The following is a 26,538-nucleotide window of genomic DNA, read 5'->3' on the forward strand; positions in this document are numbered from 1 at the left end:
CAGCTCTCCCACAGGCACAGACCCAGCTCTACTCAGCTGTCTCAACAGCATTTCCTAAGAGTCTCTTCCTGCTGCGCACCTCCCTGCTACCTCCAACCCCACTCCAGGTCATTTCAATCATCTTTGTCAAACACTCCTGCGTTCTGTCTCCCTGCTGGAATTCTCCTAGTTTAATAAAACAATTTCCAAATCGAATTTGTATGCACTACCTAAAACGTTGAAATTTACCAAACTTCCCATGAAGTGTGTAGAATTTCAGTTTAATGAAACACCAAATTTGCATTCATCCTGCTCTTTCCCCAAGATGTATCTGTGTAAATATTTCTCAAGACTTTACTCATCTTTAGCTCTTTTTAAAATAAACTATTTTTTTAGAACGGTTTTAGATTTATAGGAAAGTCATGAAGATCGTACAGAGTTCCCGTGTATACCCCACACCCAATTCCCTGCGACCATCTCACATTAACATCATGCATTTCTTACAATTAATAAATCAATATTGGTATGTTATTATTAGAGTCCATTCGTTGTTCCAGTTTCCTTAGTTTTTATCTAACATCTTTTATCTGTTCCAGGATCCCATTCAGGACACCACATTACATTTGGTCATCATGTCTCTTTAGTCTCCTCTTGGCTATAAAAGTTCCTCAGACTTGCCTTGTTTTTAATGATATTGACCATTTGGAGTACTGGTCAGGTATTTTGTAGGATGCTCCTCAGTTGGGATTTGTCTGATGTTTTCCTCATGACTAGATTGGAGTTATGGGTTTGGGGAGGAAGACCACAGAGGTAAAGTGCTGTAGAGACTCTTGGGTGACACAGTGTGTGGGTTTCTTACATGAATATCTTGTACATTTTATCTTCTGTGCCATGTGGCAGCTCATTTCTTACCACAGGCCACACCCCAGGTGCCCCAGAACCACTTTATGTTATAAATGAAAGCATCCTTAGAGGGCGTCTGGCAGAATCCTAGATTTGGCAGATGGGGGAATCTGAGGCACAGAGAGGGGGAGAGGTGTGCCCAACCTCACACAGCAGTTAGAAGATTAGGATGGAAACAGAAGTCTCTTGTGGTTCATTGCCCTGCTTCCCGTATTTCCATCATCTCTTCTGACTGATGGGCTCAGCTCACCCTGAACAGATTCCTTCTGGAAATCTGGGGCCAGCGGGGAAGGAGGATACTCTGTTGGTCAGTCTTCCCCTGCCTAAGCTCTGGCAGGTCTTCTGCATCCTGCTTCCAGGTTGCTCACTTCTGTGACAGAAGCAGATAGCCTCAGACCCCCAAATTCAACAGTCCTTCTGCTGATGAAAGTTCCTTCTCATTCACTTGTGTTTTATTCTCTGTCTGAGAGTCCTGGCCAGGATGTCCTTAGGGGTTAATCCACACAGATGGATTCCAGAGGTGGGATGCTAGTTACTATCCTTTGGAGAGATAGCATGAGCTTTAGGTCCCTGTGTTCTGACTGCTTCAGAGATTAAAGATGTTTTAGATACAGCGGTTAAATCACTGTATATTCTTCTAACTCGTCTTAAGAAACCACTTCTGAAGCTTTATGTACAGCTGTGCGCAGGATCTTGCTCTAATTCTGAAACCTGTTCTGAAGTCCCCGTTGTACTTGCTCTTTGCCCTATAAGTTTTGCCTTTGGCCCAGTGTTAATAGGATCCAACCTGGCTCACAGTCAAAATTTATTTCTTTTCTCCAGGGTCCTTTGGGAAGGACAGAAGGAAGTTCTCTTTCTAAGTTGAGTACCATTCACCCTGAGACCATTAGCAAAAACCCAGGTATCTAGGGTGACTGGAGGCCTAGCCCGCAAGGAGGCCAGTGGAGCTCAGTGAACCTCTTAGGACAGTCTCGGGCCCTGGGCAAGCTTCAGTCCCTGAAAGAGGAGTCCTGTGTGGGGGCAGCCTGGAGGGTGGAGGGAGCCCTCTTAGACAAGGAGCCAGCAAGCAAGATTCCAACCTCCACTCCACCAATGACTGGTTTCCCCCTTAATCCCTGGGCCTCGATTTCCTTGTTGGAAAAACGGAGGAAACAAGGCTTATGCCACCAGGATGCTATAAGGATCAGACTAAGTCAAGTAACATATATAAAGTCCAGCCTACCAGTGTCTTTCTGGGAATGTAAAAAAAAGGGGAGAGAGAGAAAATAAATATACTAAATCATTTGTATAATGGTGGCCATTTACAAATGTGCTTCCATGTACTTAAAAAAATTCTTTTAAGTTTATTTATTTGGGAGGGAGAGGGCACCTGGGAGGGGGAGAGAGAGACAGAGAGAATCCCAAGCAGGCTCATGCAAACTGCTGAGCTGAAACCAAGGGTTAGACGCTTAACCGACTGAGCCACCCAGGCGCTCCAGTGTATTTTAACTCCCTTTGGCTTTGATGGTCAGAGTGGGTAGGCTAGGTATTATTAACCCCTTTATAGATGGGAAGACAATGTCTGAGAGAGGCCGTTGCTTGCCCAGGCCATACAGTTCGTGGTAGAGGGCCAGGGATGGAACGCAACGTCAGGGTCTGCTTGCCTACACTAGGCCTGGGGTGTCTGTACAAGTCACTGTCAGGCGGAGTCACACAAGCTGCTACATCAAACAAATATGGAAATGTCAGTGACCTACCACAAGAAGAGTTTGTCTCTCACATCACAGCCCAATGCAGGTTGCAGTGGACAGGGGGTGGTGGGCCACTGTTCGACACAGTCAGTCTGGCCTCCAGGCTCCTCCCATTTTGTAGTTCCTTCTAAGTCCTTGCAGTTTTCTTCCTTCAGCAGGGGAGAAGTAGAGAAGGGGAGAGTAGAGAACTGTGTACAGGTTTTTATTAGCCAGGCTTCTGCCCCCATTTCGTAGATGGGACTCAGTTTCACAGTCACACTTAAGGCACCAGATGCAGACCAAAGTGGTCTATGTGCCCAGCAAGAAAACAGTCACTTGCACGGGGACTAATCCATAATATGAGGCCCATGGGCTCACAACGTTCTCTACCCCTTTCCCCCATCCCATGGGCACAATCACATCTATTAATCCTCTCTGGATGATGCAAGTCACCTTGACCTTTTTCTGTAAGAAACAGAATAATAATCTTGACCCCAAGCAATAGGCATTTCTGGTGGAAGTAGGCGGTGGGGGAAGGGCCTTGTCCTGTTCCTCCCTCTCCATCCACTCCACTTTCAGGTGCAGGGATCATGCAGGGGTCATAACCCACTTGTTAGGTGGTGGGAGGTGATCTGCGGACCTTGCTTGGGACCCAGGATCCCCGGTGCTCAGCACCTCTGAGAGAACGCCAACGGCTGCACAGATTCTCACCTTTGAGGCTGGGCTGCCAACTCAGAGAAGGGCTTCCATGGCCATCAGGAGATTGGAAAGAGCAGAAAAGGGTCCTATCCTGGTTCTAGGGGTGGTGCTTGATCTGACTCATTCCAGAGAGCCCCCCACTTTTCCCGCAGAGGCCACAAGTCCCCAGCTCAGCACAATCGCCTTTGTTACCTGGATTATTCAAGATCTCCACTGTGGGAAGGGAAGTGTGTGTGTGTGTGTGTGTGTGTGTGTGTGTGTGTGTGTGTGTGTGTTTAAGCATGGGAAGTGATTTGTAAAACAGCCGATAGCTTTAATGACAAGCCTATTTAGCTGATAAAATTAGCCATCAGAGGAATAACTTATGTTATCCTTTTGCCATAATTTAAATTTATGGCCAACTACTAGTCATCTTCACAATGGATGGAAAGGGGCCAAGGTTGAATTCAGCTTCCCCCTGCTCCTAAATCATTAGTTTGCAACTGTCTCCTGATTTTTATTGTTACCAACAATGGTGAAACTAATGGAAATAAACATTGGATGCCATCCCAATAGCAGATAGGTTTGAAGGCAGGGCAGTCTGTGCAGACAGCACTAATAGGATGGAAGAAAATTATTGCTCTTGCATTAGATAGCATCGAGCTTCTGGCCAGAGTGTGCATTGATCAGGCCAAGGCCGTGTCAAGTGTACTCCACAAACCAGACCATTATAGGCAGAGATGTACTGGGTGTGCCAGCTCTGCCGCCCCAGGGGTCTGGCCCCACCTGGGCATGCATTAAAAGCCCAGCCCCAATGGAAGAGGCCTTGACTCACTCTGTAATGCATGCTGAGGGCTTCCCTGTGGATGCTGGCTGATCTGGTCAGGTTATCTGATAAAAATACTTAGCTAATGATGTGCATTAAGAAGGGCTGTGACTGCACTTTCATTCTCCCTGAGTCTCAGGATGGTCTTTTTTTCCCCCCGGCCAGTTTGCCAATAGAAAATTTGCTTCATTTTGTCATCAGAGCCACCATGTGCCTTTGCCCCTCGAGGCCCACGTGAGCCCTGGAGAGCTTGGATGTTTCTTCTTAACTGGTTTCAACAGTTTGACCACAGAGTGTCTAGGTGTGCATATTTTGTATTTATCCTGCTTCAGATTCTCTGAGTTTCTTGAATTTGTGGATTTTTTTTATTATATTGGGAAAGTTCTTGACCATGATTTCTTTACTGATTGTTTTGCTTTATCCTTTCCTTCTCCTTTTGAAATTCTGCTTGCCTATGTTAGGCCCTTTGAGCATGTCTCACATCTCTCTTAGACCTATTTTGATCACTCATTCTCCCTACCCCCCCCCCCCCGCCTCCTTTTTTTTGGCCATATGTTGCAATATTTTCCTGTAGACCTGCCCTCAAGTCCAACAATCTTATCTTCTACAATGTCTGGTCTGCTGTTAAGCCCATCCAATGGAATTCTCAGTTTCAGATATTGCATGTTGAACTTCTAGAAGTTCCATTTGATTCCTCTTACAAGTTCTGTTTCTCCACTGAAATGCTACATCCATTCTGTTCATCTTTCCTCCTAATTCAATATAATCATCACAGTTATTTTGAAGTCCTTATCTGCTAACTCAAATATTAGATAAGCCAGCCTTTATGAAAATTCTAAGCAGCCTCTTGACTGTTTTATGTCTTGATAATTGAACACTGGGTGTGTGTGTGTGTGTGTTTGCTTATTTGCATGAATAGTAATTCTTTTTGTGTACTACACACTGTTAATAATGTGTTTTAGAGATTCTGGATTATGTTATCTTTCTGTAAAGAGTCGGCCCTCCGGGAATGGGGCATTTCATCAGGGAGCAGGGGATGGCCCTCAAGACAGCACCAGGAGCCACCTGTCACTTGTACTTTATTCCCGCCCAGCTAGGCTCCCAGAGCCAGCACAGAGCTTGTCATAGACTCAGAATTCAGCTAGTCCATTTGCCTTATTGAACACACAGTAAAACCAAGGTCCAAAGAGGAACAGAGACTCACCCAAAGTCAGAGTGAGGGAGGGGTGAAGGGCTGAGAATTCTGGTGCCTGCCTCCAGCCCTTGCTTTTTCCCCACTTGGAGCCTCCTGCTTTTTCCTGGCCCCTATAGCCATTAACCCCTCTGTATTCTGCTTGAGCCTAGTCTCTTCCATCTTGTCTCTAAGGCTTCGAGTTCCTTGACACAAAGTCTGTGAAGCTAGAAGCCAGAGGCCTGGATTCTGGGCCTAGCTTTGTTTCTGATGCACCCTGTTGACCTAGCTTTTCCCCTGCCCTGTCTCCCAGCACAGAGGCTTCTTCCAACCCTGGAGCCCCAGTTCACCCACTGACTAATGAGGTCCTGATATCCTAGGACCCCTGACAGCCCTTCAGTCAGCTGGGGAAGTACATGTGGCCATGTTCAGTAGAGGAGAAGCAGAAGCCAGGCTCTGAGTGTCCCAGCTGCAATACCCTGACAGCCCCCTAGAGCTGAGCTGAATTGAGCTGAGCTGAGAGCCATTTAGCTATATGCACTTCCTCTGTAGGAAGTCAGTCATTCCTCCTCAGGGCACGGGCTGAGAGCATCCAGCCACTCATACCCTCTGAAGCTTGTAAAAATATGTCCTTCTCCTTCACCCTCATTCCAATCCATGCCCATCCTGACACTTCTACCTCCTACTAGTCGCCTTAACCTCCTGTCTCTACTGTCTCCAACCTAGTCCAAATTCTGGTTATCTGGCCTAGGTTGCAGAAATAGCATCCCAGCTGGTATTCCCAGGTCCACCCTGGCCCATCTCTGTCCAATCCTTCGCCATGCTGTCAGCACAGTCCTTCCAAAGTGCTCACCTGAGTCACCACAACACCTCCTCCCTCACCTGTCCTTCCGTTCAAAAGATTTCAGTGATTTCCTGTCACTCTTTAAAGGCCGACATCCTAGAAATATCTTGCTGTAGCTAAAGGGCTCTGCCTGGTGTGGCTTCTGTTGATCTCCCCAGGCTCTCTTACCTACCAGGCCTCTGTCTTTTGGACACATCGTGACTCCCCTGCCACAAGTGCCACCCGGTGTCACCCCTTGAGACTGTCCTGGGAGATTTACTCCCCACAGTGCAGCAGACACGGTCCCCCTCACATGGGGCCACTGAGGACTCACTTCCAAGCTGAGAGACACATTTTCATTCTAAAACACGTAACAGAATTTTAACATAGCCCTCACCATGCTTTATCTGAATGAGTGAATGAATGAATGAATGAATGAATGAATGAATGAATGTCTAGGAGAACTCCCATATACTTGGGGTTCATATCTGTAGCCTAAAACTTGTTTTAATGTATGTGCCTATGTCTGCACATGTGGGCTTGGGGCTGGGCAAGCCCTGGCCTCTGGCTGTCTGGCCTGAATTCCAGTGGGACACTCATGGGCAGCTCTATATCAATTACAAGTTATCAATAATGCATCTGCTCAGAGTGGCCTAGAAGGCCATTAGCTGGGCCTACTGGCCCTGATGAGCAGCCTTGGAGAAAGTGGTCTACATATGCCCATGGGAAGTTCAGATCAGCCTGGGAAGGAGGGGCTTCCAGCCCCAGCAGAACTCAGGAAGGTTGCCTCATGGGCCCCTTGTGACCTCTGAGACCTTGCTGCCAGAGAGGTAGCTTGAACTCTCTCCCCCTGCACAGAAGACCACCGTATAATAAGCCAGGGTTGCTTTCTTACCGTCTACAACCAATGGCCCCATGTAAGTACTGAGTTGTTGAGGTCCAGAGTCTGAGCCTAGACTGAAAGCAGAGATAGGGCACAGTGTGTGAGCAGGTACAGGGCTCAGTGTGTAACCATGGTTGGGGCTCACAGTCAGAGCTTAGTGTGTGAGCAGGATCAGGGCTCAGACTATCTCAGCTTTGGGCTAAGATTGGGGCTTGGTCTGAAACCACAGAATTGAGCAGAGCTGATTAGTTTCATTCATTCATTAATTCAACAATAATTATTGAGTGCCTTCTCTACACCAGGCAACAAAACAGTCAAGACCCCTGCTCTTACAGAGATTATATTTTATTAGGGGGGCGAAGGTGGCAGTGCTGTGCTAGAGCCCTCATCCCTGATAGCCACTTGTGTACATGTCTTCCCAATTCTCCATGACATTGTGTTGGTAGTTTGAAATTGGCTATGGTGGAGTATTTACACCACAGAGATTGGCATTAACTACCCATCAGGACTTTTTTCTTTCTTTCTTTCTTTTTCTTTTAACCATTATACCATCACTGCAGTGGGAGGGGAAAACCAAAAGATAGTCCTTAAAGAAAATGATGGAGTGACTACACATATTTGTATCATCTCCTTTCCCAAACTCCACTAAAGTCATTATTTAAAAAACCATAAACACATAAGAATTAAGAAAGTGTCTCTTTAAGTCTTGTCCATAAGGACAAAGAATATAGAGACTTAAGTGGATTTGAGAAAAATAGTGGATGAGAAAGGGGTAACCGATCTAGCAGAATGGAGAATTTATAATTCAAGTGCCTGCAGAGGATAATGAGGGAAATGGGCTAATTCTGCCCTCAGAACCCTTGAGAGTTTGGGAAGAAAGGAGTGATTGGGAAGCTGACCAAAGGGAGAGGGGTTGGCTAAAAGCCTGTACACACAATATTTGAGCCCCTTGGGCCCCATCCCAATCCTGAACAGCCAGGAGACCACACACCCGCATCCTACAAGAATCATAGAGGCTTTTCCTCTGGAGAAACTGAACCAGAGGGCTCTGCAGGTGGTCCCTGGGTTAGGCAAGGGTCAGAGAAGGGGTACAGGGCTGAAAACGAGGATTAAGTGATAATCCTTCCGTATAATGATGGGACCCTCTGCCCCATTCCCTTGCCCTGCTCCCAGCACAGAGGCTGCCAGAGGCTGATGAGCTCTCTGAAAAACTGAGTGGTCCCAGAGACAAAACCTGTGGACACTGACATTGGGAGGTTGTCCCAACGTCAGTCTCCTACTTGACCACCCTAATGTTAACTAATGCTTTAATTGTGCATTTCATTTACACCAAAAGAAAAATAATAAAATATTAAAATAGATTATAAAATATCAGAAGGTGATAAGTCCAATGCAGAGAATTCAAACAGGCTGGCATGACAAAGTACCTGGGTGGCTGCCTCAGGTGGGGGGGGGGGGTTGGGTCTGAGCGGGGGAGCTGACTATGTGATCTGTGAGCAAACGGCACAGCTGGGGAAGTGGCCTTCAGATCAACACATGCTTGGTGTGTTTAAGGAACTACAAGAAGCCCTGCATCACAGGGAGAGGCAAAGAGAGAAAGGATGAGGCGAAGTAGGCCAGATAGAGAGGGCCAGATCATGCACCTGCTTTGTAAGCCAAGGGTAAGGAGTTGAGTTTCCTCCCAGTTGAGATTTGTAGACAAGATGGTGACATGATGTGATCTAGGTTTGGGAGAATCTCTCTGACTTCTGGAGAATAGATGGCAAAAGGCTGTAGAAGTTGCAGTTGCCCAGGTGAGGGCTGGCAGTGGAGGTGGTGGGGGGTGGGGCAGGCAGGCTTGGCGTAGCACTTGGAGGTGGAGCTGGACTTGGGGACAGATTGCATGGTGGGGGAGGGAAGGCAAGGAAACAAAGGAGGTGATTCATTTTTGGCTCCAGCTAAGATGAGATGAAACCACCTGAGGAGTGATTTTCAGATGCAGTGAAGAGTCCTATTCTGACCAAGTTGTGTTGGTGATTCCTGTGACCCGGTTCCATGTTGTTGTCGGGTAGGAGTTGGAGGTGTGAGGCTAACATTACAGGGAGGGGTCAGAGCAGGACACTGAGCATCATGGGCAAGTAGGTAATCTTCTAGGTAGGGAGACCAGGCACTGGGCTTCCCTGGGACTGCCCTCCTCCACCACCACTTGTTTCAGGCTTTGAGAGTTTGTCTGGAGGTTGTGCAGAAGTGATGCAATGTGTTCTTGGGACACTAGGTGGCAGTGAAGGCTCTCCTTGTAGCTGAGCCCACAGCCAGGCCCTTCAACGACAGACGTCAACTTTGTCTTCGCACAGATGGCCCAGAAAGGCCCGAGGATGAACAGCCATTTCAGCCACAAACCCAAGAAGCATCTGGGTTTGTTGGCTTTTCCCAACAACAACAAAAAATAATTAACCAAAATCAAAATGTGTGCAGCTTTTTTCAAAGCCCTTATTTAGTACCCAAGTCCTCAGAGAGATTAGGGTGTGAGAACCCCTGTTATACAGATAAGGGAACCCAGCCACATGGTCAGGAAGCTACAGAGCCTGGACTAGGGCCCAACCCTTTCTGAACACCTCCTAAAAGAGGAAAGTGGGTGTTGCTGGAAGACAAATGGACAGTCGACAGCCCAGCAAGCAGGTGATGATCCCTGACATCAGGATGGGCTCCCACGGCTGGTTAGGCTGGCCCTGGATGTTGCCAGGTATCCTGTCTTACATTCATCATCAGTATAAGACACCTGAATTAAGGCACACCTGGATCTCACATTTAGGCAAGTAACTAGAACAAGATTCAAACCCGTGTTTTTCGCCTCTCCTTCAGTGCTCTTCCCACAGACCACAGCTGTGTTTCCCCTAATGGCCATCTTGTCTTCACAATGGGGCCAGACTACACAGTATCCCAGAAATGACACACAGGAACGCACTTTATTACTTGGATTAGACTCCATAAACGTCAAAGGCTCTAGCGACTGGTGTCGTTGGAGATTTGTAAGGAAGGCCCCACCCACCCCTCAGGACTCTCAGCCCCAGGCTCCTGGCCCCCGCCCCAGGCTCCTGGCCCCCGCCCCAGGCTCCTGGCCCCCGCCCCAGGAGCAAAGCGCCCCTGGCCCCGCCCTCCCGCGCGCAGCCCACCGCCCACAGCCCCTCTCCTCTTGCAGTTTGAGATCCGGCAGCTGCGGGCGCACCTGGCTCAGCAGGACCTGGACCTGGCTGCCGAGCGCGAGGCGGCGCTGCAGGCCCCTCACGTGCTCAGCCAGCCGCGCAGCCGCTACAAGGTGGTGGAGGCCGGCACGTGGGCGGAGGAGACGGCCGCCGAGAGCGTCGTGGAGGAGCTGCAGCCCTCGCAAGGTGAGCCCGCCGGCGGCCCGCCCCCACCCAGGCCTCTGCGCCCAGGATCCTGAGGGCGGGCGAGCCTCCTTGCGGGACTGGTGGGAGGAGGGGCTCACCTCAGGAGGGGGTGCCCCTGGGACGACCTTTCCTAGCCCTGGAGCAAGCGTTTAGTCAGGCCGCCTTGCCCCAACCACGAAGTCATCTCAGTGACTTGCACCCATTCTATGCCTGTGGGCCGCTGGCATGCTTTGCATGCATTATTATCTCCCCATCCCTCACTGCATTAGAAGTATGACTTACCTATTTTACGGATGAAATAAAAGTTGTACAAAGGCGCATCACTAATAAATGGCAGAGCTAGGCTTCAAGCCAGAGACTTGAGACTTTCCTTCTGGACTACCCTGCCCGCAGGGGCCAGATAGTCAGTCCATCCTTACGGCCAGTACAGCCCAGAACCTAAGTCTTGGAGGTGGTAACAAATTGGTGGGCAGGAGAGATTAGTGGAGATGGGAGCATGGGGCATGAGTACTGTATAGATGGCCAGCTGTGTTATCTTGAACAGGGAACTTCCTCCTTCTGAGCCTTGGTTGTTGTGCTAGCTGGCAAATGGGAACGGTGCTGAGCTTTCCTCACAGTGTTGTTGTGAGGCTCAGGGAAGTGGGTGCAAGTGGCCTCCAGAGCTGCAGAACAGTCCTGCAAATGTCAGATGGTATTGCCTGGTGACACAGCCCTGTCAAGTTTGGACCTTCGCAGGATTTGGGGAGTCTGTGTTCAAATGGACCCAAGTCAGGGATCTACCTCAGCTCAGGGGGCTGGGGAGCCAGGTAGGAGGATGAGTGCCCACGTTAGGGCCCCAAGGGGATCCTAGGAGCTCTCAACACAGACTTCCCTCCCCAGGCACCTTTTGTGTTCCTGTCTGAGTCCTCCCTGCCCTAACTTGTACCTGAAAATGTTATCACTAAAGTGATGGGTAAGGGGTTACGTCACTTTATTAAAAAATTCTTTTAAATATTGACCTCCCCTAATAATTCAGGATACATTTTCAAGTTTACATTTTTTACCTGAAGGTAAGGGAATTAAAAGTTCATCAAATCGCCCCTTCCCCGGAGGGAGGTTTTTACAGTGTGATCTCATTTCATCCTCACGTCACCTTTCTCTCATATGGAGGAGAAAACTCAGACCCAGAGAAGTTGAAAGAATTTCAGGGTAGAGACACCTGTGTGGCTCAGTCAGTTAAGTGTCTGACTCTTGATTTTGGCTCAGGTCATGATCTCAGGGTTCATGAGATCGAGCCCTGAATTGGGCTTCATGCTAACAGTGCAGAGCCTGCTTGGGATTCTCTCTCTCTCTCTCTCTCTCTCTCTCTCTCTCCTCTCTCCCTCTCTCCCTCTCTCCCTCTCTCCCTCTCTCCCTCTCTCCCTCTCTCCCTCTCTCCCTCCCTCTCTCTCTCTCTCTCTCTCTCTCTCTCTCTGCCCCTCCCCTGCTGTGTCTCTCTCAAAATAAACAAACAAACATTAAAAAAAAAAAAAAAGAATTTCACAGAATTACACACTGGAAATGATGGTGCTGAGCTTAGAACCCAGGCTGTGGGGCCCTAAACCCCAGCTTGACCTCGGGCCCACTTCACCTTGGCTTGCCATGTTCCCTTTGCCAGGACAGCCCAGCAGAGCTGCGTGGGTTGGGAGGCAGGAGGCCAGAGCCTTGGGCTCCACTACTCCCCAGCTCTGTGACTTGAGGCTTCAGTGTTCCCTTCTATAAAGTGCCTCACAGCTCCATCTCTGCCTGCCTCACAGGTAGCATGAGGAGCTGGTGGGTGTGAGAAAGCTCTGGAGGCTGTAAGTCACTGTGGACAGGTTTTGTGGAGTGGGATGATTGCTGTTATGATCTTTTAGAGAGAACTTCGGATCTTAGAACTGTAGAAGTTGGGGGCTGGGAGGAACTTCTCTGAGGGAGGGATAGACCTTCAGCTGATGTGTTCATCCCATCTAAAACTCTTGCCAAGAGGCTCCCTGGCCTCAGCTTACCTTCTTTAACAACAGGTGCTCCTGAACTCCCAGGGAAGCCCACACCAACCCAACTTTAAATGGCTCTGTTTATTAGAAAAGAATTCTTCGTTCTGGGCTGAGGTCTGCCCCCCAGCACTTGTCTTTCCTACTTGGCTGCAGCTGTTCTGCATTGGTTTGGTGGATGCCCTCCCGGCTGAGGCACCTTTCATTTTATTTTTTTATTGAAGTCTGTTTGACATACAGTGTTATACCGAGGTGTCATTTCAAAGACTGGCCTCTGAGTGTTTTCTCCTGCGGGGACTGTCACTGCATTCCCACAGCCAACCCTCAGGAGAGAAGCTCTCCATGTTCTTGCTGTATCATCTCTCCTTGAACATTCCAGTGTTTTGGTTCCTCTTAGAGTGACATCTAGAACAGAACACAGTTCTTGGGGAGCTGCAAGACCAGGGTGGAGTGCTAAGGGGCCACCCCTGCTTTTTTGTTCTGAACCGAGAACCCTTAGATGTGGCTGCTTGGCCTGAGCTCACAGCTGACCCGGCCCCCCGCCCCGTGTTCCCTGGGAGGCCCCCCCATCCCCGTTCCCTGCTCCCATTCCACTGTGCAGCACTTTACATCCATCTGTGTTGGGCTGTAGCTTCTTTGATTCCTGACTTAACACGTTGGCTGATGGCTGCTTGGGCTGCAGTAACGGTGATGAAGCACGGCAAACTGCTTAACTGTCGGTTTACTGTCTCATGGCTCTCGAGGCTGACGTCTGAGATCAAGGTCTTGGCAGGTTGGTTCCTCCTGAGGGCTGTGAGGGTCTCTCCCCTAGCTTCTGGTGGTTTGCTCATAATGCTTGGTGTTCCTTGGCTTCCTCTTCACCTGGCATTCTCCCTGTGTGTGTGTCTGTGTTCACATTTCCTTTTTTATAAGGACCCAAGTCATACTGGGTTGGGGACCCACCCTACTCCAGTATGACATCACCTTAATTAGTGACTTCTGCTTCAGCCTCATTTCCAAATGAGACCCCATTCTGAGGTACTGGGGGTTAGGGCAACGTATGAATTTGGGGGAGACACAACGATTCACCCTCTAACAGGTGGCATACAGACCTTTAATGATCTCGCTTGCCCAGCCTCAACTCCTCCCACTGTCTTCACCTTCACTGTGGGCAAGGGAAACATCTTTTAGCTCTGTGTTCTATGCAGCAGTAGGTCTTGGAACTTTTCCACATGCTGATCACTGGCGGGCCAGGCCTGCCTGCCAAACTTCTCTTCCTCCTTAGAACCCATCTCCAGGTGAGCTCCCAGCCACCACTCTCTCCCCTCTAGACTTCCATGAACTCCCATGAGGCCCCAATCAACTGTGCCGTGTTGCTGTGACCATTTATGTGTGTGTTCCCCCCAAGACTTGTTTATCTCCAGAGCCCACCCAGGCCTGGCCCTCAGCAGGCTCCCTGTAGTGCTTGTTGTGTGAAATGTAATGTGCAAGTCTGTAACTGATCAAAGAACAAAAGAAGGCTTGTGGATGTCACTTGTGCTAATGTGGGTCCTTACAGTGCTCTGAGCTCGGGGCCATCTGGCAGCAGTGCACTCCAGAAACCCCTCTTGACCTTCAGCTCCCTAGGCCGGTGTTTGTGGAATCCAGAATAAAAGAATATAAGAATATTCCTTTTGCAAGTTCTTCTAGAAGTCAGCAGCTTTTGCCTGCTTGTCTTGCTTCCCAAGGACAGGAGCTTCATAGTCTCCAGCTCATCCCAGGGCCTTCCTCATTGATAAAGCAGAATGAGTCAGAGGAGCAGCTGCTGGGCAGCCAGCCTCCTTCCTCTGCCCACAGTGGTGCTCACAGCCCATCTCGAGGCTGCAGCTCACCTGGGGCTTAGGCCTGCTTGGTTCTCTTGTCTCTTCACATATGCTCACCTATAAACATCTGAGCTCAGGTGAGCACCTCCAAACAGCCACACATTCTATAGCACCTCTCTATCATCAGGATCCTTAGCTCTCGCGATAACAGCATGGCCATTATTGTCCCTGAGCCAGTGACCTCCAGACCCTCAACACCTGATGCCACATTTGGGCCCACAGGGAGTCAAGATCTGGGTTTGGAGAGTCTACAAACAAACCAAGCCTTTGAAATAATCCTACACGTTCTAGGAGTCCTTGCCACTCCATCCTGCTCCCTCTCTCTGCTGTCCCCATAGTGAACAACTTCCAGGAGGGATGGAGGGTGGCAGAATAAGAAGGGAGAAAGCTGGGTCACACTCGAAGCCTACTCAGGGTAAATTTGATCAGCTGTGTGTCACTAGCCAGGATGTCATGGCATCTGTGCTGACCCTCCTGAGACTAGGAGGTGTCTGAACAAGGCACCCAGGCCTCCCATAGAGATGCCAAACATGTATCCCTGGGAGCAGCTGCAAATGCCCCGCCCATCTATACCTGGAACCCACCCCTGCTCTCCTTTATCTGTTCTGTGACACCCCTACCTCCAACCTCTCTAGACGCACACCTGCCCTATACCTGCCCCAGTCTATGCCAGGCACAGTCCACTCCCCCACAGGCCACTTCTGCCACTTCACTGCCAACCTCCAGAGCCATCAGTAGCAAAGCCAACACCGCTGAAGCAGAGGGCAGAAGCTGGGGGGCCAGCAAGTGGCATGTGTGATTCATAGCCTCCAGTGGGCCAGTGAGACAGGGCATCCCCCAGCTGATTTCTCTTTGATCAGGAGCTGTGTCCAGGGAGGGATTTCCATGACATTAGAAATTATGGCCAGACAAGCTAGGGATGCCCTGGGCTACTCTGGAGATGTAGAAAGGGCAGCCTTTGTTGCTAACGATGACCTTCAAGCCAGTGAGGGCTCCGAAGCTCACTGTGTCACAACAGCACACAGACTTTCCAAGGATTAACCTGCAGAAATGAGCGAGAAGTGACAGGAGCCTCTGGAGGGGGCCTTGCTCACTGCGGGAGGGTGGCCCTGAGGGGCGGGAGTGCTGAGTGGTTCCTACAGTCTCAACAGTTGCCAGCAGGTCAGAGCCAGACTAACGCCAACCAGCTTCTGTTTAGACTTGCTCTGGCACAAATCATTTTTAAAAGCCAGGCTGCAAAGTTCCAGACTTTGGGGCCTGCCAAGTTCACGGTGCCCCTGTGTAGTCGTTAATACTTCCCTCCCAAATTTATTAGTCTTGAAACTTGCCCATAATTTATGAATTACAGCTACTGGTGGGAGTGCCACAGTTTCACTGTATATCACAGGAAACCTCTGCGTCCCTGTATGCTGCCCCAGCACTCAGAGAAACCCCCACAGAGGTGCACCAGGCCAGGCGGTCCCCCCAGAGGGCCTTCCCTCTGCCAAGCAGCTGGCACCAGGGTGTACCCTTAGGAGAGCAGAGACCTATGTGCTGTGGAGACAAGTCGGGGTTTCTGCCACTGCTGGCCTCCTCACGTGTGTTCCTAGTGGAGTCACTGAGGACCCAGGGAAGCCCCGAGCTGTAGGGCCTCACACAAAATAGTGAGACAGTTGACAGGGCAGAGGGCTAGGGCTAGGGGTTTGTATCTCACCTCAGCCTTGAACAAGTTACTTTACCTCTCTGATCAGGACTGGCTCCATGGCCTGGTGACTTGGTTGGTCATACAGGGGCTCGAACTTGGTTCAGTGCTCTGCTGTGGTCTACTTGAAATCCTTAATGCTTTTTTTTTTTTTTTTAACAGATGTGTAATTGGCATATAGCTTATTAGTTTTGGGTATACTATGTAACGATTAGATATTTGTTGTATATATTGCAAAATGATCATAATAAATCTAGTTAACATCTGTAACCATACATATTTATAAAATTAAAAAAAAATTTTAAGTTTATTTATTTTGAGAGAGAGAATAAGCAGGGGAGGAGCAAAGAGAGAGGGAGAGAGAGAATCCCAAGCAGGCTCCATGCAGTCAGCACAGAGCCTGATGTGAGCCTCGATCTCAGGAACCATAAGATCATGACCTGAGCCGAAACCAAGAATCAGACGTTTAACCGACTGAACCCCCCAGACCCCCCAGTTACAAATATTCTTTTTAATGTGATGAGAACTTCTAAGATTTACTTGCTTAACAACTTTCAAATATGCAGTACATTATTAGTAACTATTGTCACTATGCAATACAGCATATCCCCATAACTTATTTATTTTACAATAAAATTTGTACCCTTTGACCCCAATCACCCATTTCGCCAACCCCCACCTCTAACAACTACCAATTTGTTCTCTGTATCTGTGAGCTCAGAGTTTTCTTATTTTTGTTTTGTTTTTAGATTACACATAATTGAGATCATATAGTATTTGTCTTTCTCTCCCTGACTTATTTCACTTAGCATAATGCCCTCAAGGGACATCCGTGTTGCAAATGGCGCAATTTCTTTCTTTTTTATAGCTGAAATACTCCAGTGTGTGTGTATCTGTGTGTGTCTGTGTGTGTGTATGTACACATGCCACATCTTTATTCATCCACCATTGGACACTTATGTTGTTTCCATGTGTTAGCTATTATAAATAATGCTGTGATGAATGTGAGGGTGCATCTTTCCAAGTTAGTGTTTTCGTTTACTTTGGGTAAATACCCAGGAGTGGAATTCTATGGTAGTTGTATTTTTGATTTTTTGAGAAACCTCCATACTACTTTCCACAGTGGCTATAAAATGTACATTCCCACCAAAACTGTGCAAGTGTTCACTTTTCTTGACATCTTGCCAAAATTACCTCTTGTCTTTTTGCTAATAGCCATTCTAACAAGTATGAGGTGGTATCTCATTGTGGTTTGTAGTCCCCTGATGACGAGTGATGTGGAGCATCTTTTCATGTGTCTGTTGGCCATCTATATGTGTTCTTTGGAAAAATGTCTATTCAGATCCTCTGCCCAGCTTTTGACTGGTTTGGTTCTTTCCGCTGTTGAGTTGTATGAGTTCTTTATACGTGGTGGATATTAGCCCCTTACCACATATGATCTGGCTTTTTGAACAAGGGACCCCACAATCCTGCTCGTCCTGTCTCTGAGCCCCAGTTTTTCCAGAATGAGGATAGTAGCAGAAGCACATCTTCTCTGTGAAGGATTGGGCTTTTGGTCACAGGCACAGCTCTAGTGCATGGTACACAGCAGGTGCCCAGTGAATGTCCGTGCCTCCTTCTATGAGGGCTGCCGAGTCAGGGACCAGGAGCCCCAAACCAGGAATCAGGGCTTCCCTATGGACTTTGGGGCCCGTGTCTGCACAGGATGTATGGATGTGGGGTCCTGGGACCCTGCCCCACAGCACCCACTCTCACCCCTTCCAGGAGGCCCAGCTGACTCAACCTCAGCCTTTCTCTCAACCTCAGCCTTGCCAGGCAAGTTGGGGCTCCACCCTAAGGGCAAACACACATAATGAGCGTTGCCATGGCCAGCACTCGAAGGGCTTTGGGAGGATTAGCCCGGATGCATTTTCAGAATGTTTACACCCCAGGAAGAAAGGTGCCAGGTGGCCAAGAGCAGCTGCTGCAGCTGCCTCAGAAGCCTCAAGACTTTGGGGTTGGTAGGGAATGCCATGGGCCAGGGGTTCAGAAAGGTGAGGGACATCCCAGGACTAAACTTGACATTCATTATCTCAGTAAATCTTACAGCTTCCCAGCAGGTTGGTGTTTCTCATCCCCGTTTCACCTGTGAGGAAGCTGAGGCTCAGAGTGCCTAGGGATTTGCCTGAGACCACAAGGTGGCTGTTTTGTCCTGGAGCCTGTGTTTGTGCCCACCCTTCTTTCCAGCCCCTCCAGAGGCAGCCAGCTCAGTCCTCCCATGGGGTGGTTCCTCCATGGCCCTAGGGCCCCTTGGGACCAAATCAAAAGAAACTCTGGGGCAGGAGATTATTCTTAGGTGGAAGGTGGGCAGCCCCTAGTGTAGAGGATGAATGGTGGCCTGTTCCTGGCCACAAGCATCTGTGTCTACCTCCTCTCCTTTTCCCCAAGTTCCCAGTCACCCAACAGTCTCTAGTCTCCAGGCAGGGATCAGGGACAAGGAGAGAGGCTGTGTGCTGAACAGTGAGAGAGAATCCCAGAGGGGGAGGTCCTGGGAGGTCCTGCAGGCCCCCAGGCACAGTCATCTGTCCAGTCAACACTATTTATTGGACGCTGGCATATGGCAAGCCTCATGCTAGGTGCTAGAGAGATGCTGAAGAAAATGTGGCCCCTGTGTGGGTCAGGACGGAACCCCAGCCCAAGTGGTCAGTTCTGGAGAAGTCCTGCTTAAAGCAGAGAGCAGGCATGAACAGTGTCAGCATTGCTAGAGGAGTCCAGCAGGCCTCGCTTTCAGATCTGTATCTTAAAGCTCATTCTGAGGCCCCTGTGTGGGAATAGAGGGAGCAAATGCAGACTGGACAAACCTCCAGTGGCCACCTGGGCCCTAGGTTTTGTCAGGCATATTCATGCAGCTAGCATCCCATTCATTAAACCCAAGACATGACAAGAGTCCAAAGGGGAAAGCACGACATCTGACCTATGGCTAGACCACAGGACCATAACAGAGGGCATCAGGGGTCCCTCGAATAGTCACAGACTTGGTAGGAGTCGGGTGAGGAAAGAGAAAGCACTGAGAAGTGGCCAGTCTCCCAGCCTGGGTGGGCAAAGAAACCATTCACCAAGATGGAGGTGGAGGGAGAAACTGAGTTCTATTTGGGACATGTTGAATCAGAAGTAGCTAGAGGTCATTCAGACGAAGTTGACCAGTTGCCAGATCAGTCAGAAGTTCAAGAGAGACATCAGGGCTACAGTTCACCTAGCCTAGATTGTGTTTTCCAATGGCTTGGATGAAGATGTGGCAACCTCAAACAGTCAACACTGAGATAGGAGAAAGATCTAATACCTTGGACTGAACCAACATTAACAGTTCTCTGGGGTGCCTGCATGGCTTAGTTGATTAAGTCAACTCCAACTCTTGGTTTCCGATCAGGTCATGATCTCACAGTTCATGGGTTCGAGCCCCACATCAGGCTCCATGCTGACAGCGTGGAGCCTGCTTGGGATTCTCTCTCTCTCCCTTTCTTTCTGTCCCTTCCCTGCTCGCTCTCTCTCTCTCCTCTCTTTCTGCCCCTCCCCCACTCTCTCTCTCTAAATAAATAAGTAAACTTAAAAAAAAAAAAAAGTCCTCCTCAGCAAGCTGCACCTCTGTACTGACATTTGCCTGGGATGAGAAACAGGAATCCTCCATGGGGGTTACACAGCCAAGTGTGGTAAGGGCTTGGCCTGGCCCCAGTTACTGCAGAGAAGCCCTGGGTGTCTCGTGAGTCAGTGGAGTAGGGCGGTTGCTGCACCCACTTGGAAGATGTCAGGCTGCATTAGGGGAGTAATCCCGCCAGATTTTAGGAAAGACCAGTCTATTAAGTAATCCTGGCCTTGCAGGGCAGTGGCCAGGATTAAAGGATCTCGGTGTGTGTAGTGCCAAACCCCAAGGTGTGGAGCTATGAAGGCACAGTGAATGCTCCCTCCCTTCCCCTCCTCCACCTGTTTTGGTCACATCTGTAACCCCTAGTGAAGCCTTCAGAGTGGAAAGGCTGGAAAACTGGGGAGGGGTAGAAAATGGACAGTGGTTTCCCAGAGGAGACTTCTCAGGAGGGCCTTTTAAGTTTTTAAGTGTTGGATGGTCTGTCACCATCACATAGACGGTGAGGAGCAGTGGGCTTAGCCTTGGTACCTGTGAAAGACAGGACCAGGGTCTGCAAGGCTTGATTAAATGGAGATTGGCTGTTTGACCAAGGAATGGACATCCTGGTAAGGCCCCGCCTGTGCTCCTCAGAGGCCAGGACTCCTGGCCTCAGTACCCCGCACAGGGTCCAGCACATTGTGATCCTACTGAGCACAAATGAACAAGAAGCTGTCCACAGCTGACTGTTAGAGCTCCTCAACAAAGAGGTAGGCCCTCCCTTCCCCAGGTGTGCAGGCCATGGAGGGGAGAGCCCCCCATCAGGAGGTAGTGAGGTGATAGCCCAGATGCCTCTGGTCCCTTCCCACACTGCTCTCTCACCGCTGGGTGCTTTAGAGCTGGCAGAGGTTTTGGAAGCCATCTAGCCCAGCAACATCACAATCTGCAAGGGCCTCACCTGCCCCTGGTGGTACAGATGAAGAAACTGAGGACCAGAGAGGGGATGTGACCTCAGGCTCCTGTGGCAGTGGCATGCCCCAGGGCAAGACCCAGGATCTGGGTTTTGGGTTTGTTTGTTACAATTTGTTTATACAATGTTACATTAGTTTCAAGCGTACAACAGTGATTTAACAAGTTTATTATGCTGTGCTCACCACAAGTGTGGCTACCATCTGTCACCATACAATGCTATTACGATACCACTGACAACATCTCCCATGCTCTACCTTTCATTCCTGGGACTTACTCACTCCATAACCAGAAGCCTGTATCTCCCACTCCTCTTCAACCATTCTGCCTATCTCCCCACCACCTCCCATCTGGCAGCCATCAGTCAGTCTCCATATGCACAGGTCTGTTTCCACTGTTTATTTATTCTTTGTTTTCTAGATTCCACATGTAAGTGAAATTATATGGTGTTTGTCTTTCTCTGACTTATTTAGCATAAGGCCCTCTAGTTCTGTCCATGTTGCCTTAAATGGCATGATCTCATCCTTTTTTATGACTCAGTAATATTTCTCTCTGTGTGTGTACACCACATCTTCTTTATCTGTTCTTTTATCAGTGGACACTTAGGGTACTTCCACATCTTGGCTTTTGCAAATAATGCTGTAGTAAACATAGGGATGGATATATCTTTTCAAATTCGTGTCTTCATTTTCTCTGGGTAAATACCCACTGGTAGAATTCCGTGGTCTTTCTATTTTTAATTCTTTGAGGAACCTCCGTATTGTCTCCCACAGTGGCTGTACCAGTTTGCATTCCCACCAACAGTGCAAGAGAGGGTTCCTCTTTCTCCATATCCTTGCCAACACCTGTTATTTCTTGTGTTGTTGATTTTAGCCATTCTGACAGGTGTGAGGTGACAGCTCATTGTAATTTTGATTTACGTTTCCCTGATGGGGAGTGATGTTGAGCATCTTTTCATGTGTCTGTTGGCCAGCTATATTTCTTCTTTGAAAAAAATGTCTGTTCAGGTCCACTGCCCATTTTTTAATTAGTTTGGTTTTTTTTACTGCTGAGTTGTAGGAGTTCTTTATATATTTTGGGTTTTAGCCCTTTATCGAATATGATTTGCAGATAACTTCTCTCATTCAGTAAGAAAGTGGTCCAGTTTCATTCTGCATGTAGCTGTCCATGTAATTTTCTAGGGTCTGGGTTTTTCTTCATCACCCCAGGCCACCTTCTGTGTGTAACTCCCTTAGGATGAATTTTCACAGGTCTGCAGATATTTTAGCCAAGTTCATTGTTCTGCCCATGTCACAAGGCCCCTGCAGCCATGGTGCAAAGGAAGGGACCGGAACCTCCTGTCTGGCCCAATAGGCCTGGGGGACCCCCTCCTGTCACTGCTTGCCGGAAGCAGCCACACCAGCCACCACCTACTTCCCAGGGTGACCTGCAGGGCTAGACAGCATTTACAACATAAATTATAAAGAGCCATGGAGAATTGTATTGCTGTCTGATTCTGAGGGAGCATTGCTGGCTGATCCTGGAACAGGGCCTAGAGCGAGACTCCCTTGGGCCCCTCCCTCAGCTGAGGCATTAATGCAAAACACACCTCTCACCACAGGCATTTAAAGATCAAAAGAGGCCAAAAAAGCTTCTAAGAGCCAGGTCTGCCTGTGCTCACAGACTTCCAGCGTCAGGACAGATTGGCCTTTGCAGTGATTTCAGGTGTGCCCAGGAAGGCAGCCGTAGAAAGCATCTGGTCCACTCATCTGTAGACCACGGCTCCTAGGAGAAGCACCTAGGGGTGTGGACTCCCTCAGACGTCCATAGGAGAGGAAGAACTAGACTTCTGTGTGTTGAAGGCCTTCGTGTGCCTGGCCCCACTGGAGAAATTCGACATTCGTTAGCTTGCTTAATCTCCTTAACAGATAAGGGAACAGAGGCTCAGAGAGGACCATTTGGCTAAAATGTGGTAGGTCGAGGTTTGAAATAGGTCTGATTCTGATAGGTCCTTGTAGGACCCTAGGACCCAGGGGAGACCACGGTTGCTAATGGAGCATACCCTGAGCTCAGCTGACAAGTTACCAAACTGAGTCAAAGATCATCTTGTTACTCTCCAAACCATGCCAGGTCCCTCCTGATTATCACTTGACTCTGATCCCTCCCTTCTGTCCCATCAGGCACCACTTCCCTCTCCAGGACCTGTCAGCCTCACCTGGGCATTGTCTCTGGTCTCCTTGCCTAAATCCTGGCACCTTCTGAACCACTCACCCCACAACCTTGGGAGTGAGTCACACCTGACCGCATTCAAACTTTCATGTGGTTCTTCACTGCCCTCATAACAAGGCCAAGCTCCTTGGGATGGCTTTTGGGGTCTCCAGTCATCTGCTTGTCCTCCCATTCTCAGGCCACTCTGAATTTCTCACCTTTCCTCTCTCCCATTCCCTCTTCATTCCTATCAGGATGATGAACCACCATTTCTTTGAGATCCTGATCCCATGTCATCTCCTTTGATCTGAACAGCTTTATACCTTGTCATGCATTATTCATGCAGTAACTATTTACTGAGCACTCACCCTGTACTAGGTAGTGGGGAAGCGCAGCCCCTGGTCCATCCCTGTACTGCATGGGAGACTAGGTACTCAGATAGATGAGCCAAGGGGATGTCATCAGTGATCAGCCTCTGCAGCTGTCTGTGTGTGGCCACTTGCAGGGCTTTGAGACTTTTGTACTGAGGATGGCATTTCCGGTCACCCTGAGAACCTCAGGTAGACTCAGAGACTTAGGCCATCCAGGCAGGGAAAACCCTGAGGAACTGTTTCCACACCCCTCATCTCAGAGATGGGGAAACTGAAGACAGAGAAGGAAAGGGCCCTGCCCGTGTCACACATCAAGCCAGATGCTTCATGAGGACCTGGGTCCCTGATACCCAGGCCAGCCCAGCCTTGGCGAAGAGCCCCACTGAGGATTGGAAAGCAGCAGAGAGCCTCTGGGAGGCAGCGCCTCCTCTCATGGTGATGGGTAGGGGCTTTAGTACTGGGGGAGGGACATGAACTGGCCACAGCCTGGCGAGCCACCACACTCACCTTTCTCTGTCCTCTGCATAGATGCCGCAGTGAAAGATGACATGAACAGCTACATCAGTCAGTACTACAATGGGCCCAGCAGTGGTGAGTCTGTGTCCAGGGCCGATCTGCACATACCAGAACCTCTCTGTGGCCCCACGCAACCCCTAATGTTGAGAGTGGGGACAACTCGGCCTGGCGTGCCCATCTCCTGTTGCCTGTGAACCATAACTGCAGGCAGAGTTCAAAGACCTGGAGCTTTAACTCCCAGCCAAGTCCAGCACCCAGCTATGGATGTCAAGGGTGGAGTACTCTGTGATTACCAATGAGGGCTGCATGTGGGACCCTCATACGAAAGGGGGGCTGGAGGTTAGAAATCTGAGTGACCTCAGTGCCTCTCAACCTGAGACCCTTTCAGCATGATCATGATGGGGGTGAGGTATTTGGGCTTGAGGAGCAACAGGTGTGGGGCATGTCCTTGCTCCAGTTATGTTTCATTCTTGCACTTGAAAGAAGTTTCAGGGGAGCCTAGTGGTTTCCACTTACGGGAAAGGTTGAGTTTTAAAATAATACGCAGGCCTATTGCTTCTCAGCCTTTTGGCTAAGATCAAGTGTAAAATAATACGCAGGCCTTCAGTGTCTTGTTTCTCCTTAGCCAGTGTCTTAAACCTTATAGTTTGTATTTCACAGCCTTCAAATCCTTATATATTCCATTGTAAGACTAGAATGTTACATTGTGTGATATGTATAATGCATTGGATTTTTTTCTTCTCTATAATTTAGCCCCCTCAAGATCTCTTTTCTCCCTCTCTTTTTCAAAGCTTCATCCAATCTGATTTCAAACACCATCATCTCTAGCTCAGACCTCTCACCCAGTGCACTCACCCCACAACTTTGGGGAGAGAGACCTTGCCCTCACTGTGCCTGCCCACTGTAATTTGGCCCCTGGATACTTTTCACTTAAAGACCTTCTGAAGTGTCCTCTGTCCTCCCCCTGCAATGCTTCCTTCAGGGATGAATCAATCTTCTGAAGACACAGCTCTGATCATGTCACTCTCAGACTAGCCCCAGTTAAAACTTTGAATGACTCCCCCTGACCATGAAACCCAAATTCCTTGTCCTGGCACCTCATGCCTTCTGAGTTAGGATGTTGGCATTAATAACCCCAGCAGCACTGTGGTTTAACTAAATCAACAAAGGTCCATGGCAGATCATCCAGGTACTCTGCTCCCAGGTTGTCATCTTTCCTTCAGCACCCAGTGGGCAGAACAGCTACCATCTATTCTAGAGCATTGCTGACTGCCAGGCAGAGCAACAGCCATTTACCGTTTATATAGATGCCACAGATCAGTTCTCACAGATAATTGACCAGTGCGTGTCCCATGTCCACACGAGTTCACCAAGACGAGGGCAGGGCATAATCCTCCCTCAGGGCAGGCCAGCAAACCTTGGGAAATTGGACCACAGACCAACCCCCCCTACCCCCCCAGCAGAGCCCAGGCACACTCACTGTCCACCATTCAGGTCAGAGCCATCCGCATCAGGGCCTGCAGAGGTGTGGCATAGGGAGAAGCGTTACCAGCATCCCCTCCTTTCTTGCAGACAGTGGTGTTCCAGAGCCAGCTGTGTGTGTAGTCACCACAGCTGCCATCGATGTCCACCAGCCCAACGTCTCCTCTGACCTCTTCTCAGTCGATGTGCCCCTGAAGCTCAGCAGCAATGGCACCCGTGCAAGTGCCACCTCCGAGAGCGCCTCCCGCTCTGCTCACAGCTCCGTCACCCGGGCCCAGAGCAACAGCAGCCAGACACTGGGCTCTTCCACAGACTGTAGTACCGCCCGTGAGGAGCCGTCCTCAGAGCCCAGCCCCTCTCCTCAGCCACTGCCTCTACCACCCCAGCAGCAGATGGCAGAGGCCACGGTCCAGGACCTGCTGTCCTCCCTATCAGAGGACCCCTGCCCATCCCAGAGGGCCTTGGACCCAGCCCCTGTCACCTGGCCCAGCCCAGTGGGCTCGGCCCAAACCAGCCCCGAGCTGGAGCACAGGGTAAGTCTTTTCAACCAGAAGAATCAGGAGGGCTTCACTGTCTTTCAGATCAAGCCTGTCATCCACTTCCAGCCTGCTGCACCCATGCTGGAGGAGAAATTCAGATCTTTGGAATCCAAAGAGCAAAAGTTGCACAGGGTCCCTGAAGCCTAGAGCCTCCAGTTGGGCTGCGTGGGAGGAGGAGGGAGAGCTATCTGGATGTTCTCCTAGAGCCCCAGAGGCAACCAGGGGCATCACTCAAGGCCCGGGAGCCCACCTGGCCTCCCTCAGGGTGCTGCCTGCCTCCAGGGAGGCGTCACCAGGCCAGGAGGCCACATGCCTCAGACCTCAAAGCCCAGAGCTGGCGCCTCCTCTGGCCCTGCTCAGGGGAGGGTGGTGCTCATGGCTGGGGTCTTTTTAAACCATTTTTACAAAAACCAGCCTGTGGCCCAGCTTCAGCAGGGTAGAGCGCAGGGGCAGCCCAGCCTCTTCCGTTGCCTTTGTTCCTGGCGCCCACCCCGGACCCTTGGGAACAGCACTGTGAGCAGGGGCTATCTAGCCCCACCCCCAAGCCGTCTTTTCTGGGAATCCTGGGTGGAGCCAACACAATCATACAAAGTCCACCATCTGAGCCTATTTCATTCATCCTCATTCTCTCATTCGGCATGAGCATTTCTGAGTCTTTTCCAGACAAGTCTAGTTTTCACCTTCATAGGACATAATGAGATGAATCTGGAGGTGGGTGGGAGGGTCGCTGGGGGGGTGGGGGGACAGCTGTTTTCCAATCTTGGCTTTAATAATAAAAACCAACTGCACTGAGACTTCTGGTTGGCAGAGGTTTTCCTTTGCAATTGCTAGCCCAGGTGAAGAAGCATGAGTGGGTTTGGGTTGGCCTGGCCTGGTGTAAAGCCACCCAGGTAGGCCCAAGCCGCACCCAGCAGCTCTTGAGGCCTCTACAGACTGGAAGGAGCCCTGGACTCCAGGCAGGAAGTTCTCACACTGCCTGGCTGTGTGACTGCACTGGTCTCTTCCCGCTCCATCTCCCCACCAAAA

The 26,538-nt window shown here is 49.7% G+C and overlaps 1 protein-coding gene across 1 annotated transcript in view; it reads left to right on the forward strand.

Annotated features, from left to right (window-relative positions):
• Positions 1 to 26,220, forward strand: part of TMEM266 (transmembrane protein 266) — a 73,789-nt gene extending 47,569 nt beyond the window's left edge. Inside the window, exons 8-10 of the mRNA XM_027067837.2 lie at positions 10,151 to 10,340; positions 23,504 to 23,566; positions 25,064 to 26,220. Coding sequence (XP_026923638.1) covers positions 10,151 to 10,340; positions 23,504 to 23,566; positions 25,064 to 25,659 — 849 coding nt within the window. The 3' untranslated portion in view covers positions 25,660 to 26,220. The remainder of the gene's footprint in view (positions 1 to 10,150; positions 10,341 to 23,503; positions 23,567 to 25,063) is intronic.
• The last annotated feature ends 318 nt before the right edge of the window (positions 26,221 to 26,538 follow it).

The sequence above is a fragment of the Acinonyx jubatus genome, chromosome B3, assembly GCF_027475565.1.
Source record: "Acinonyx jubatus isolate Ajub_Pintada_27869175 chromosome B3, VMU_Ajub_asm_v1.0, whole genome shotgun sequence".
NCBI classification, from domain to species: domain Eukaryota; kingdom Metazoa; phylum Chordata; class Mammalia; order Carnivora; family Felidae; genus Acinonyx; species Acinonyx jubatus.